Source organism: Nelumbo nucifera, chromosome 4 (assembly GCF_055504915.1).
Source record: "Nelumbo nucifera cultivar China Antique chromosome 4, China Antique-T2T, whole genome shotgun sequence".
In the NCBI taxonomy this organism is placed as follows: Eukaryota; Viridiplantae; Streptophyta; class Magnoliopsida; order Proteales; family Nelumbonaceae; genus Nelumbo; species Nelumbo nucifera.
Window position 1 is genome coordinate 10663845 of NC_142652.1, and position 13624 is coordinate 10677468.

Consider the following 13624-nt stretch of genomic DNA (forward strand, 5'->3'; position numbering starts at 1 on the left):
TTTTATGGGAGCAGAGGTTATAAAGTGAGACTCGGGCCACCGAGCTTCATAAAATGGCACACATGCCAATACAAATGGATTGTGTGGTCACGATTTTTTTTTTTTTATTAACTGGAATTGTGAGGTCTCAATTCATATCATATTAACATTTGTTGTCATTATTATTGTTTTTTTAAATCTTCAACCGATGCAGAGATAATAAAACAAGAAAGAAAGTTAAAAAATATATTTACAAAATGGATTTTAATTATATTTCTATTATATATATATAAGACGTCACGATCGGTGCAAATTATTTGGAGATCGGATCTACTGCGCACAAAGCTTCCGACATGGTCTACGGCCACACATCCCAAATATGGACCTGATCGGATCAGAACAGAAGACTGGGCCGGATCTGCTACACTTATGCCAAGACTTCAAGAATAAAGAATCCACTACTACCTGTTTAGGAGAGAATATCCGAAAAAGCTAATATGAACGTTGCAAACATAAGAAATAGACCATATGTACAAACTTTTATTCAATAAATATAAACTGAACCAAATACATATATTGAGGACAGCATTAAAATAAGTTTCTCCAACTATGCATGCACATAAATCAAGAACAACTTTTATGAGTATTTATACTTATCACTATGATGGGGCCAAATGCTGAATTAATGCATAACTGTGTTTTAATAAATTTTTATCGCAAAACGTTCATAAAAACAAGACACAAATTGGATCTGTTCCTCACACGCACATCCTATCATACATTGGGAACACCTCCCGTATTTATTGGTTATTATTCACAGGAGATATTCCCAATGTATAGTGGATGTGCTTGTGAGGCACCCATTTGTGAGAAACCCCTCTTCACTTTCTCATAAATGGGCGCCTCACATACACATCCACCGTGCATTGGGAATGTTTCCCAATTCACTAATAAGTATGGGAGATATTCCCTAATCCCAATGCATGATAGGATGCTAGGTTGTGCGTGTGAGGCGCCAGGTCTCTAAATAGATATGAAACATGAAAGACAGGTGAGAGAAAAATTCCAATTTCACAGTTCTATTTTAATCTTTAATCCCACTCATCATCAAAGACGAGATTTTGCTTCCCGCGCGAAGCAGTGGCTCATGATCAAGCATTTCTAACTTCCATTGCCCATGGCGATGACGGGGACATTCTCGTTATTTAAATCAAAGTGAATGGATATTTTAGTACAACAATCCTTCGTCTTTTTCCTATTTGCTCTTCTCCTTTTTATTTTTTCCCACTGGAATATTTCTTTTTGTATCCACATTCCTCCTTTTCTGAGTCTCTCCCATTTTGCGCGCTGTTGTGAGCCTTCTCTCTCGCCCTCGCCCTCGCGAAGTCGGTCCATCTGTGAAGTTTTCGGAAGGTATATCGTCGTTGCTTATTTTGATGGCAGAAGGCTTCTTCTTTCTGTTTGATTTCTTAAGCTTAAGTGACAGATCTACTAGCTATTTGAATTTGTTTTGAGTCCTTCATGCATGCCTTAGAGCATATCAACCAATCAAGGATTCGAATGATCTCTGTTCCGATTTGAGTTTTTCTGGAGGTAGATTCAGGGATTCCAATGTGCTTTTGTGCAGCCGAAGGCTTGGATTTTGTTGTATTGAGTTGATAGGGGGAGCTTTTCCCTTATTATTTAGAGATCTTTTGGATCCAATAGATGTAATTGGTCATGTCGTTTTTTCTTCACCAAACAACGTCAGAATAGGATCTGAATTCTCAAGTGAGCCCAGTGAGGTCCTTTATATCATGTATGGAGATGGCTTAGAGCTTTGCCTGTTCTCCTTTATACGGGTTCGTTCTTTTAGATTTAGATCCGTTCGAATGAACAGAATTTTTACCCAAAGTTCTGTTTCGGTTGATCATTTGGGCTTTATTTGAGATTTATAAGATGTATTTGATGACTTTTTAGCCAAGGTGTTGAGGATTTATCGTTTATTGGATTCGAATGTTCTCATATTCCAAATTCCTTTTCAGAATATTGCAATTAGCCAGTTTTGATTTCTTTTCAATTATTATTGGAATCATGTGGTTTGATTCTTTGAGAAAGCTGATGGTTCTGATGATGTTGTGGCGGTGCATCGCTTTGGTTCCCATTTTGGTTTTCTCATTGCCTGATTTCATTTTTGTTTTCTTGTCTCAACCGTGGAGGGACGTCATAGCTCAAGGAGGATGGGGCTAACTTTCACGAAGCTCTTCAGTCGACTTTTTGCCAAGAAGGAGATGCGCATTCTGATGGTTGGGCTTGATGCTGCTGGTAAGACTACGATATTGTACAAGCTCAAGCTTGGTGAGATTGTCACAACGATTCCTACCATTGGTAAGTACTCAATGTAGGATTTAACCCAATTCAAAATTTCCATTTCTTTAAGTTTTCTTTAAAACGGTGCCTTCCTATTGGTCCCAAACGACTCTTCTATTTGTCAATATGATTCCTAACTTCTAAATCACTATTATGCATGCACTAAATTGTGCATAATTTTGTTGCAAATCTTGAATTGCAGTGTGGAATGTGGATTCGTCAATGTTTCTACAGATCTGTCTGTTAATAGTCTAAAAATATCTTCCACGTTAATCACTTCCGCTCTCTCTATATAATGTAGATGTTGGATCTTAAAAGAATCAAGTGAAACAATGGTGAAAGTAACGATGAATTAAATTCCTTGGATCTGGTATCAGTTGTTGCATGCAAATCATCATTATGATGTCATTTTATTGTCTGGATTCAACTGCTTTTTGGTGCATGGATCTTGACACGTTTATCTTATTATCAAAAAGCTACCAAAAAGGGGAAACAAAAGAAGAAACTGTTACTGGCCCTTAATTCAGATTTACTTGAAGCAATATGGGAGGGAAGCCTTCAAGAGCCCTCCATTTGTTTAAGGCCCAGAGGCTATACGATGGAACCTTCTGTTATTCCACATATTAATAGATATTTATGTTATCTTGCTTGCAATGGTAAAAGAGAAATTTTGACACATAGAGCTATGGATGTGGCTATGATGCCAAGGGTGCTAATTAATTTTTATAAAAAGACTGGTAAGTTTTTTTTTTTTTTTCCATTTATGCTTTCACCATGTATCAATTTGTTTTTGTTTTCTACCGTTGGCAATAAGATGAACTGAAAATAGTAAAATTGTCTAACCTTCTAAGAAGAGAATTTACTGACTTCTGTATCCATCTGAACAAGATGTTCAGCCAGATGTCATTCCTCTACCTTCTCTGACGGGGTTTCAGAACCCTGAACACCATCAGTCAACAAATCTATGGCTACAGATGTCTTCCTCTTCCTTCACCTTCTCAGGAACAACAGCTGCCGATCAACCTAAGACCCTGTGATAATGACATCATCTTTGCACAAGTGGAGTCTCATCAACCAATACCCTCTCTGATGGGGTTTCAGAACCCAGAACACCATCAGTCAACAAATCTATGGCTACATATGTCTTCCTCTTCCTTCACCTTCTCAGGAACAACAGCTGCCGATCAACCTAAGACCCTGTGATAATGACATCATCTTTGCACAAGTGGAGTCTCATCAACCAATACCCTCTCTGATGGGGTTTCAGAACCCTGAACACCATCAGTCAACAAATCTATGGCTACATATGTCTTCCTCTTCCTTCACCTTCTCAGGAACAACAGCTGCCGATCAACCTAAGACCCTGTGATAATGACATCATCTTTGCACAAGTGGAGTCTCATCAACCAATAGGATCAGAATAGACTAAAACCTTCTAATCTGAAAGCTACCACTATGCCAAAAGGCTCAGGATTTAAAATTGGGTTAAGATCTGCTGGAGTGGACACCCTGATCTTCCAACAGCTTGCTGACTCTTTAGCAAGATCAAGGGTAACAAAAAATTAGCTACTTAATAGGGCTTCTTATATGTCTGCACTTGACTGTGTTTGTACTTCTCCCTTCATTCCAAAACCTTTTGAATGTAGGGGATTTCTTTCCATTTTAATAAAATTCACTGATTGTTGCTGTCAAAGCAAATAGAAAAATGAACCATTTCCCCCCCTCCCCCCAAATTTTGGGGACATGTTGCATATTGCTGTTTAAATCAGACAAGATGATCCATGCAGAACTTCTCATTTCATGACAACAAACCTAGTATAATTAGTAGCTTGTGCTCTCTTCTTGATGATATCTATTGGATGTTTCATGACCTTTTTTTTTGGCACAAAGTGGCCTCTCTCAGACTCAAACCTGAGTCATCATGCTTGTCAGCCCAAGATTTACAGACCTTCAACTTTTGGCGTTGTTGAGCTCTTTGTACATCAATCAATTCATGGTCATACTATGTGTTTTTGATATACTCGGAGATGTACAAGGTTCAAAAAAAATTGTAGGTGTAAAAGGTAGATTTATTGCTCTTGTTGTTTTTTATTATGAGAATTTTGATATCTTGCAAATGTCTCCTGTCTTTTCCTCAATGTATTATATATTTTGATCTCTTCTCTGTTTCGGTTAGAATCTAATTGTCGATCATTTTAGTAATACAATCTGATATCTTTTGCAGGATTCAATGTGGAGACAGTGGAATACAAGAACATTAGCTTCACCGTATGGGATGTTGGTGGCCAGGACAAGGTAAGAGCTTCTGTTGTTTGTTTTAAAATCATATGCAGGAACTAATTGTATTTATGGATTTTGCTTCTTACCCACATAAGCTCTTTCCATTTCCTCCTTTCTTTGTTTTCTTTTTCTTATGTTTCTGTTAATTGGTCAGCTCCAAATATGTATATGGCCTTTTATCACTGGAGAGAGCCTATGGCTGAAGTGTGGTGTCAATCTAACTAATTAACATTCTATGCTTCTTGTATAGATTCGTCCTCTGTGGAGACACTACTTCCAAAACACTCAGGGTCTTATTTTTGTGGTGGATAGTAATGACAGAGATCGAGTTGTTGAGGCAAGGGATGAGTTACACAGGATGCTGAATGAGGTATGTTATGATTTTAATAATTGGTGTTATATTTGTGCGCATGACATATTTATAGAAGAGGAAGGTGCTAGTTAGCTTATTGATAAAGTTTCTGGCTGGTTGTAATGGAGACCTGGGATTGAATCCTGCTTTCATAAGGGTTAGGGGATTTTTGGATTTGGGAGAGGGCTGGCTACTCCCATTTTATGGCCCATTCACCTAGCCATAAAAAGCATATTTGTAAAAATGAATTACTGATAATTAAAAATAAAAAAACTATCAATATGAATTTGCAGCCTCTTCTATAATAGAAATTTCTCTTAATTCAGTTATATGTCTTCATTTTGTTTTATTTATGTCGTCTGCTTGATTTTGTCTTCTTGGCCATACAAGCGGAGGGGCTCGCAAAAGCTAAATTATTGTATATGAAAAATGAATTTGCAAAAGGTAAAATTTTTAATTAATAGTTTTTAGGAAAAAGGATTTACTTAAAATAAATAGAAATTTATGGATAATAATATATTTAATTTAATAAAATAAACAATAAATAAATAAATAAAATTTTCAATTTTGAAGTCAACTTAATATAAGTAAATCAATTTTGTTGTTAAATAAAGAATACATATCTTTTTTTCTCAATTTCTTGGCTGGGCTTTGGGCTTTATATGGGGGTCGAGCTTGGGATTAAGATCTAGGCCCGATGGTCCGGCCCTACTCAGGCTTGGGCCTGAATATGTTCCGTTGATATAAAGTCCAAGCCTACGTGGGCTAAGAATAGGTTTAATCCTAACCCCGGGGCGGTGACAGGGGGACCCCAAGGAACCATGGCCCCCTATGGCCAAAGGTTCAAAGTATCGACACGTATCGGCCGATACGTATCATTTCGGGAGCTCCCCAATACGCCTGTACAGAGGGTGTATCGGGGTTCTGACCGATTCAGAGGGTGGAGGAGCCTTAAACCGCCCCCTGAACCAGTTTTGAAAAAAAAAATAAAAAAAAATAAAAGAAAATAAAGAAAACACTATCGATATTGCCCGATATGCCCCTACCGGCTTATCGATATTTAGAACCTTGCCTACGGTCCAACAAATCCCCACTCTTCATGTATATTTTCCCACTCCCCACCCCAATAGTTTTTCCCCCATATTTATTTCCCCTACTCCAATTCACTTAGATTTTGGCACCCCTCATAAAAAATTCCTAGCTCTGCTCCTGCCCAACCCAGACCTAACCTATTGATAGCCCTAAATTACCCCCCCTAATCCCATTTAGATTTAGCTCCACCCCTGCCCAACGCAGACCTAACCTATTGATAGCCCTAAATTATTAGGCTCGGGGAGAAAGAGAAATAATTTGTTAGTAAAATAAATTATTAACTAATTGAATAATTTAGTAAATTAAATAAATAAAAATCTATGGATAATAATTTACTTAATTTTGTAAAATAAATAAATAAGTAACTATTCATTTATTATTGGGGCATGGGTGGTCCAAGTTATCCGGGACAATTCTGGTCAATTTTCATATTTCAAATCCCCTTCCCCCTCTTGATCTGACACTATACTAATTATATTAGATCCTTCAGACAAGAATTCTATGGCACTGATAAGAAGCTATGCAGTGTAAACTTCAGTAAATGCAAGAATGGTAAGTTGGTCTCTAGTAAAATGTGGTTGACAGTGATGTCAATGCAATAGCAACTTAGACTTTATATATGGTGCTGAGTTGAGTTTCTAGCATCATCATCTTCTGGTTTACTGTTTGTTTCTCTGCCAAAGCCTTTCTTTTGTTGCATAGCTTCTATAGTGATACATTCTCGCATTTCTCCTCAAGCCTGTTGGTTGTGTAGGATGGACCAAAGGGATTGATGTAGAAAAGACTTGAAAAAATGGACTGACTCAAATATCTTCTTTCAGGATGAGTTGCGAGAAGCTGTCTTGCTCGTATTTGCTAACAAACAAGATTTGCCAAATGCAATGAATGCTGCAGAGATAACTGATAAACTTGGACTTCACTCTCTCCGCCAACGCCACTGGTAAATTTCTCCATTCATTTTCTGCAGTAGTTTTATATTGAATTTGGTAATTCTCTTTTAAAAAAATCCTGCAGCTGGGTTAATATTGTTGGGCGTTTTTTTTTTTCAGGTACATCCAGAGCACTTGTGCAACCTCAGGTGAGGGCCTTTATGAGGGGTTGGATTGGCTTTCCAACAACATCGCTAACAAGGTGAGTGTATGAACAAAATTTCTTGCCTAGTTTAGTAAAGAGTAATAATCAAACAATAGGATTAGAAGTTGAGAACGGCTGCCAAGGAATTTCATCTAGGCTCAGTTTGGAAGGAGTAGAAATACAAATATGTACAGTACAAATACATACAAATAATACAAAATATAAAGTTTTGCACTCTACGTATTTGTATTTGTACTCCTTCCAAACTGAGCTTTAAGTTTGTACTATTGGAGGCAAAATTGATGATTGTTTTACTAAGTTGAGGACATACGTTCAGGTTTTTGAGCTCTTAACCTGTTTTGACTCCATTCCCCAGTTTTTAGTTATGTGTAACTCATTTGTACGTCTATTTTGTTCTCTCATTTACAGGCCTGAAATATAGGATTATGGATCGTTGGAAGGGTTTTATGGATTCAGTCATAAATATTATCTAGTTTTCTTTTGTTTTTTTTGGTGTTCCTCCTGCGATAAGTCGGCTTGTGGTTGTGGTGATGACTTAATATCTCTTTACGACTTCTTGGTGACGATGTTGTAATAGGTGGATGGATGATTGGATATACTTTTTACAAGGTTTTTTGGCCTTGGGTTTTCATGTACTTTAGCTAATCCTGTTAGCTGCAACCAAAAGAAAAAGAACTGTTGTGCTCTTGCCATATATTTTTAACTGAATAGCATTTATAATAGGCTTATAGCCATGGTTTAAAGTATTGATACGTGCGGTGCGCAAAAATTGTGCAATTCAACTGGGGCGATACTCATGGATTGAAATTGTTCATCTTTGCCATTTTATGGAATGGGTATTAACCGTTGCATATGGGGATTTAGAGTACTTGCATATAGCCAATGCTGTGGGCATGTGGCCTGTTGGTCAGTAGAGGTGCAGGCTCAGTCCAGTTTACAAAAAAACATTTACAAATCAAGGAGGTGTTAACATGAATGTCTTTTTTATTTGTTTTTGGAAATGCCATGTCAGCAAAAAAACAAAAAATATTATCTTTTAAAACAAAAACAAAATTTTAAAATTTTTAGTATACAGATTATAGGATTAATGGAACATGATGTTAAATAATCAGATGAAAACATGTTTTTGGAACTAGATTCAAAGAACATGTTATTAGTTTTAGTTTTGAAAACATCTAACACATACAATTAAGAACATGTTTTTTGTATTTTCTGTTTTGAAAAAACAATCTGTTTTCATATAAGATGGTTTTTTTTTATTTATTTTTAGGACGGAAAACAAGAAATACAATTCACGTTGTAAAACGGGGCCAATGGTTGAGGATTCAGCTGTGGAGGACGCCGAGTTCTCTGCTATTCTTTATTTTTTAGTAACCAAGTTCTCTGCTATTCTTTTTATTTATTTCTTTCGGCTACTGGCGTTACTCGTTACCATCATACGCCTCCTTAACTACGCATTGGGGGTATGGATCAAATGGGTCAAATTTTAGCACAAAGTGGCTTGCGTTCAGGAATTGAAGTTTTCCAATAATATGAATCATCTGAAATGGTTGAGACATTTACGATGAAAACCTCAAAAGTCAAAACCAACCACCTTCTAGGCTTTTATAATGCCATTTTGTTTAATGATATGATTTCTTTAGAACAGAAAAGAAGATTTTTTTTTTTTTTTTTTTTTTCGGTTCTTCATGCTTCATAACCCTCCCTCGGGCCCCTTCTCCAAACAGAGAGAGAACCCTGAAAAGTCATAAAGTTCTATAAGAACCAAACCATGAAAGTTCGAAAATAGTGGACTTGCATTTCATTTTTTTTTAGGACTTGGGATCTCATAAGAGTATGAGATGTTCTCATTTGTGACTGTGATCTCATGTAGGTAGGTGTGGGTAGAGTTGCCGTGGGTATTAGTATTAGAACTTGGATGGTGGCATATTTTATGAAAAATATTTAGGCTGTGTTTGGTTTGAAGGAAAGAGAGGAAAAAGGTACGAAAATCTTTATAAACCTTGTATAGGTTTTCTATTTTTTTATTACTTTTCTTACTTTTCCCTTCAAACCAAACATAGTCTTAGATGAAGCGATAAAGCATTGCTTATCCATGAAGAAAAGACTCACAAATCCATCAAACTTACAAAACTACCCTGGTCATGGTATTGTTTCTTTTTTGCTGGCACGAGGAATAAGAAAAGGGCAAAAAGCATCCCAAAACATATTTAATTATTATGCTGAGATAATTCCTCAAATTTGAAGCCATACCAATCTATAAAACTGTTATCCTTTCCACGAGTCAAGATTTTATGCAAAAGAAGACATTCCAACCTTCTACCAATTTGATCTAACACCGCCCATTTCATTATGAAATTAAACCCACCAGAAAAATAGGACCTGTAGTATGTATGAGATGGGCTTTATAAGCCGGAACTGAAGTGGGGCCCAACATTATTTTCCATTATAGACGAAAAAATAACGATTTAACCCACGATTAAAATTATTACGCACTACTTACAATTGGGATAGATGTCAGTTCGAAATTGATGCCAATGCCTAGACAGATATAAATTAGGGGCATTTTTTCTGATATTTTGAATGTTTATAGGTCTGCATTCAGAAATCTAAAAATAGACCTATCCGCTGCACAGTAGTTGTATTTGAGGTATGCAATATATTAGTGCAGGGAGTTTATATATAGTACTAGTTTGAACTCTTAGTTTGATTAATATTAGTACTAGCATGCAGGTTATGAGTGGGTATCTTTGAATTCTTAAGTCTGTAATATGTAGTTTTCTGGATGCCAAAAAGTAACTACTAGTGTGAGAATTTTAGGAGAGAATGGTGCTAGTAGTTGGATTTCTTTAAAATGGCAATCAGTCCAATGGATCTTGTGCTTGTTTCTTGACTTGATGCATATATATTGTATGTTATAATCAACTGAGAAGATAAAGGGTGGGTTTGGTTTACTCGGTAACCTAAGGCCGTCTATTCTTTGCTTGGTTTCTGCATAAACCCTTTTTTTTTCTTCTACTTGTATTCTCTTATTTTCAAGATTAATGGTGATGTAGCACGATCTAGCTGCTCCCTGCTGGAGGTGATCTGGATTCCAGATGGACGGTGGATTGAACCTGCAAGGATATCAGAGAACCCGGGAATGCTAAACCGGCGAGGTCGCTCCGATGCTTAAGTCAGTAGGCTAGTAGCGAGCTAAAATTGCTTTTGAAAGTAGAGAGCTTGAGAGTAGGAAAATCACGCATACCTTGCACCCCGGGGGGTGGAGCCTTTATATAATGGAGTCCTCGCGGGATTCGCGGAGCGGTTCCGGGATCCTCGTCATGATGAGATCCGTTTCGGCGTAAGTTGGGAGATAGTGCTGCCAACTAACAGGGTTTATCGAGTCCGCCCGAATCGGTCGAGGTAGATAACACTGGCTGTTACGCGGCGTGATCCCGTGAAGTTCGAGAACCGTCGGAGGGATTTTCGGGATCCTCATAGTGGCACGTCGGTATCCCCGAACTGACGCCTTTAAGTCCCGAACAGGACTGAGTGTCGAAGTGCCTTGGCATCGAGGTGTTCTTGTTGCGATCTGATACCGAGGCGATCTCATTTCGAGTTGACCTTGTCTCGAGGTCACTTTAGCCCGGGGTAGATACGTACCCGAGATTGTTCTGCTGCGGGCTGGTCATGCTGAGCTGTCATCTATTAGTCAGGTTGCGTCCACGTGTCCTCCTGTTACGAGGTCGGGCCAAATCACCCTTCATCAATTGCCCCCCACTCCCCGAGCTAGGGGTCCTGACTTGGTGTGGGGAGTTCATGATGGGACAAGTGGATTTTGCTCGAGGTCCAGGCCGCTTTGTCGGATGAATCGTTGGTCGGACAAGTTCGGCTACTCGGCTCAACCAAGGAAAACCCTTGTCGCGTCTGGCTTACATGCGGACGTCACGCGATCTACAAACTCTGCGGACGTCAAAAAATGCGCTAAACCGATTTCAACCTCGGGGGTCGCGCAATCGGATTTCTTAGGAGCCGTCGGATCGCTTTGATCTCGACCAATGATTCTCCGGTACAATGGCTATAAATAGGGGGACCTGAGACTCATTTTCTTCGCCATAAGTTCATTACCCTTTGGTCTGAGGTCACGTTCAAGCTCCTTAGCTCGGGTCTTTCAGTTCGATGTTTTTTCGATTCGGTTTTTCTCATTGGTGAGTCTTCCCTAGCTCTCGTCTTCGATTCAATTTGTCTTTTTCATGTCTAGTTTCAGTTTTGATAGTCTTCTAGATGAGGCCGAGGTGGGTTTTCTGTTTGGAAAAAAACAATCTGTTTTCATATAAGATGGTTTTGTTTTGATTTATTTTTAGGACGGAAAATCAATACATGGAAGATCCCATAAAAGCTTTTATGTTTGGGTTCCAATCTCATATGAGATGTGCGGCGTTAAGTCAAGTTGGTAGAGGGTTGGAACGAATTTTGTTGGCAAAAGATCTCAACTCGCCAATGGGCCCTGATTTTGATGCTGCACGTCGTCGACCAGAAGTTAGTAGTCCACTCCTTTCCTTCTTTAATTACCTGGTTCAAAACTCAAAAGTAATAAGAAATATACTGAGTGTGGTTTGTGGTGGATGACCCATCCTAGTTCCTACTTGTCTATGGAGTCTGGACAGTTCCAAATTCCTAGCAGGACAAAGACATCCCCTACCTGTAGTAGCTGTAGCCTGTAGGCGCCACTGCACCAGATATTTCATACTTCTTTTGGAGTGTTACGTTCCTTCAACAAAACCAAACCCAGAAATTACATAAAAGTTATAAACCCACCACTCACTACCCAGAATTGTGATCTCAGGACTCTGCATTCAGCAACACCACACGCTTACTTGGTTTGGTGGTATTGTCTGATATTTGGTGTGGAGAGGGATGGGTATTTTGTTATCTGTACCAATTTCTGCCTCTCATGTTTACACGTGGCCTCTTTTCAACTTCTAGTTATTGCCACTACTTTTTCTCCCATCTCGAAACCCTTACAATTAGTTTCTCTATCAGAGGAGTACCATAAACACCATTGGACCCATTATCTGTGGTTTAGCATGCGCTAAAAACTCGACAAACTCGGATGAGTTCACTCGCGACTCAACTAGGTTGTGGTTATACCCCGATACAACCAGCTATTGTTCTGGATACTGCACACATTTTCATTCTTGCTTCACAAGTAATTCATTTAATATTAATTCAATGATGCTAAGGACACAATATATAACGTATCTAATTACTTAAGCCACATACATTATTAATTAATGGTGTTGTAAGAGTAGGGTTTTGACTGGTTCCAAGATGATTATGTCATCGGAGAAACATAGTCTATAACCGATGATGTGTTGTCTCAACTTCCTCAACCGTGAGAAATGCATGTTGAAAGCATTCAATTCATTAAAAGATTGTTAGAGTAAGCTTTGAAACGTTGTTCAGTCAGTTAATCATCCTATATCCTCAAATATGTGAGATTTTGATTTGAAGTTTCAATTGTTTGACTAATCCAATCCAACTCAACTAACTCTCTTAAAAAAAAGTAATGACAAAAACCAGACATGATCAACATCGGGCCTGAATGTTGAGACGCTTGTCTAACAGAGCAAACCGAGTTGCACCCAAATAATTAAACCCGCTAGATAGAAATGGATAATAATTAATGACGCTTGTCTACTACGAATTCTGAATATATTGCTCACAGCTGAACCAATGCTATATATCTTGTTGAGCGGGGAGGTAAGATTCTCCGCGGGTGGATTGTATTTTCTTGTATGCATTTCGTCGAACAGGTGTTTTAGTCCCTCTCTGGGGAGAGTATATTCGAACATTCTCTCTCCCTGGCTGCACTACTCTTTTGTTTCGCGAATGAGACAGCACTGCAGCAGTCTTTGATGAGTTTGCACGCGTCCGCTGCCGTATTCCTTGGGAAAGCAAATCCATTCGCCACCGCCAGTATAGATTACTACGATCGAGCAATAGCATCGCCATCGACCACCCCATCAGCCATCCCTGAAGAATCTCTACTTACTTTCGTAAACGTCATCGTCGCATTAGTAGCAGAAGAAGCGCCAGGCCAACAGAACCTTGTCATCACTTCACTCTCACCCGTCGCCTCCAGTGAAATTATACTCTATTCCTCCTATTACTTACTTCTTTAATGTATGTCCGTCAATTTGGGCAGATCAACCGCTTAAACCCTCTCGCTCTACTTCACTTGCCACGTGGTAAATCTGCCCCAGGTTACACCTCGGCGCTTGTACCACACCGTGTACCTTTCTTCCTGTTAAATCTGTCCAGTTGGCAATTCAGGGCTTATCCGCCACGTGTCTTGTGTTGTGTACCACCACTAAAACGATTGGTAGTGGTAGGGTTAGCATTCCTCTTAGAATTTATTGAATGGGTTGAAGGTTGAAGCCACGGCCCAGGATTTGCATAATGTTACTTCCAGTCGATGCTACGTTGCTTCTT

General features: G+C 38.7%; 1 protein-coding gene across 2 annotated transcripts; it reads left to right on the forward strand.

Moving 5' to 3' along the window:
* The first annotated feature begins 1233 nt into the window (after window positions 1–1233).
* LOC104591395 (ADP-ribosylation factor 2) lies at window positions 1234–7893 on the forward strand. 2 transcript variants are annotated; one of them, XM_088903188.1, is made up of 7 exons: window positions 1234–1392; window positions 2189–2346; window positions 4553–4623; window positions 4859–4978; window positions 6874–6992; window positions 7102–7183; window positions 7556–7893. In XM_088903188.1, the coding sequence occupies exons 2-7, from the start codon at window positions 2199–2201 to the stop codon at window positions 7559–7561; spliced, it is 546 nt and encodes a 181-aa protein (XP_088759314.1). In that variant the 5' UTR covers window positions 1234–1392; window positions 2189–2198; the 3' UTR covers window positions 7562–7893. The 2 variants fall into 2 exon arrangements, with proteins under 2 accessions (XP_088759314.1, XP_088759315.1); XM_088903189.1 differs by having other exon boundaries at window positions 1262–1392; window positions 2178–2346.
* The last annotated feature ends 5731 nt before the right edge of the window (window positions 7894–13624 follow it).

Bases quoted from the DNA above. Each gene is read 5' to 3' on its own strand.
- LOC104591395 (XM_088903188.1), top strand. From the start codon at position 2,199: ATGGGGCTAACTTTCACGAAGCTCTTCAGTCGACTTTTTGCCAAGAAG. The intron at 2,347-4,552 runs GTAAGTACTCAA...TATCTTTTGCAG, and splicing joins CACAACGATTCCTACCATTG to GATTCAATGTGGAGACAGTG. The intron at 4,624-4,858 runs GTAAGAGCTTCT...CTTCTTGTATAG, and splicing joins ATGTTGGTGGCCAGGACAAG to ATTCGTCCTCTGTGGAGACA.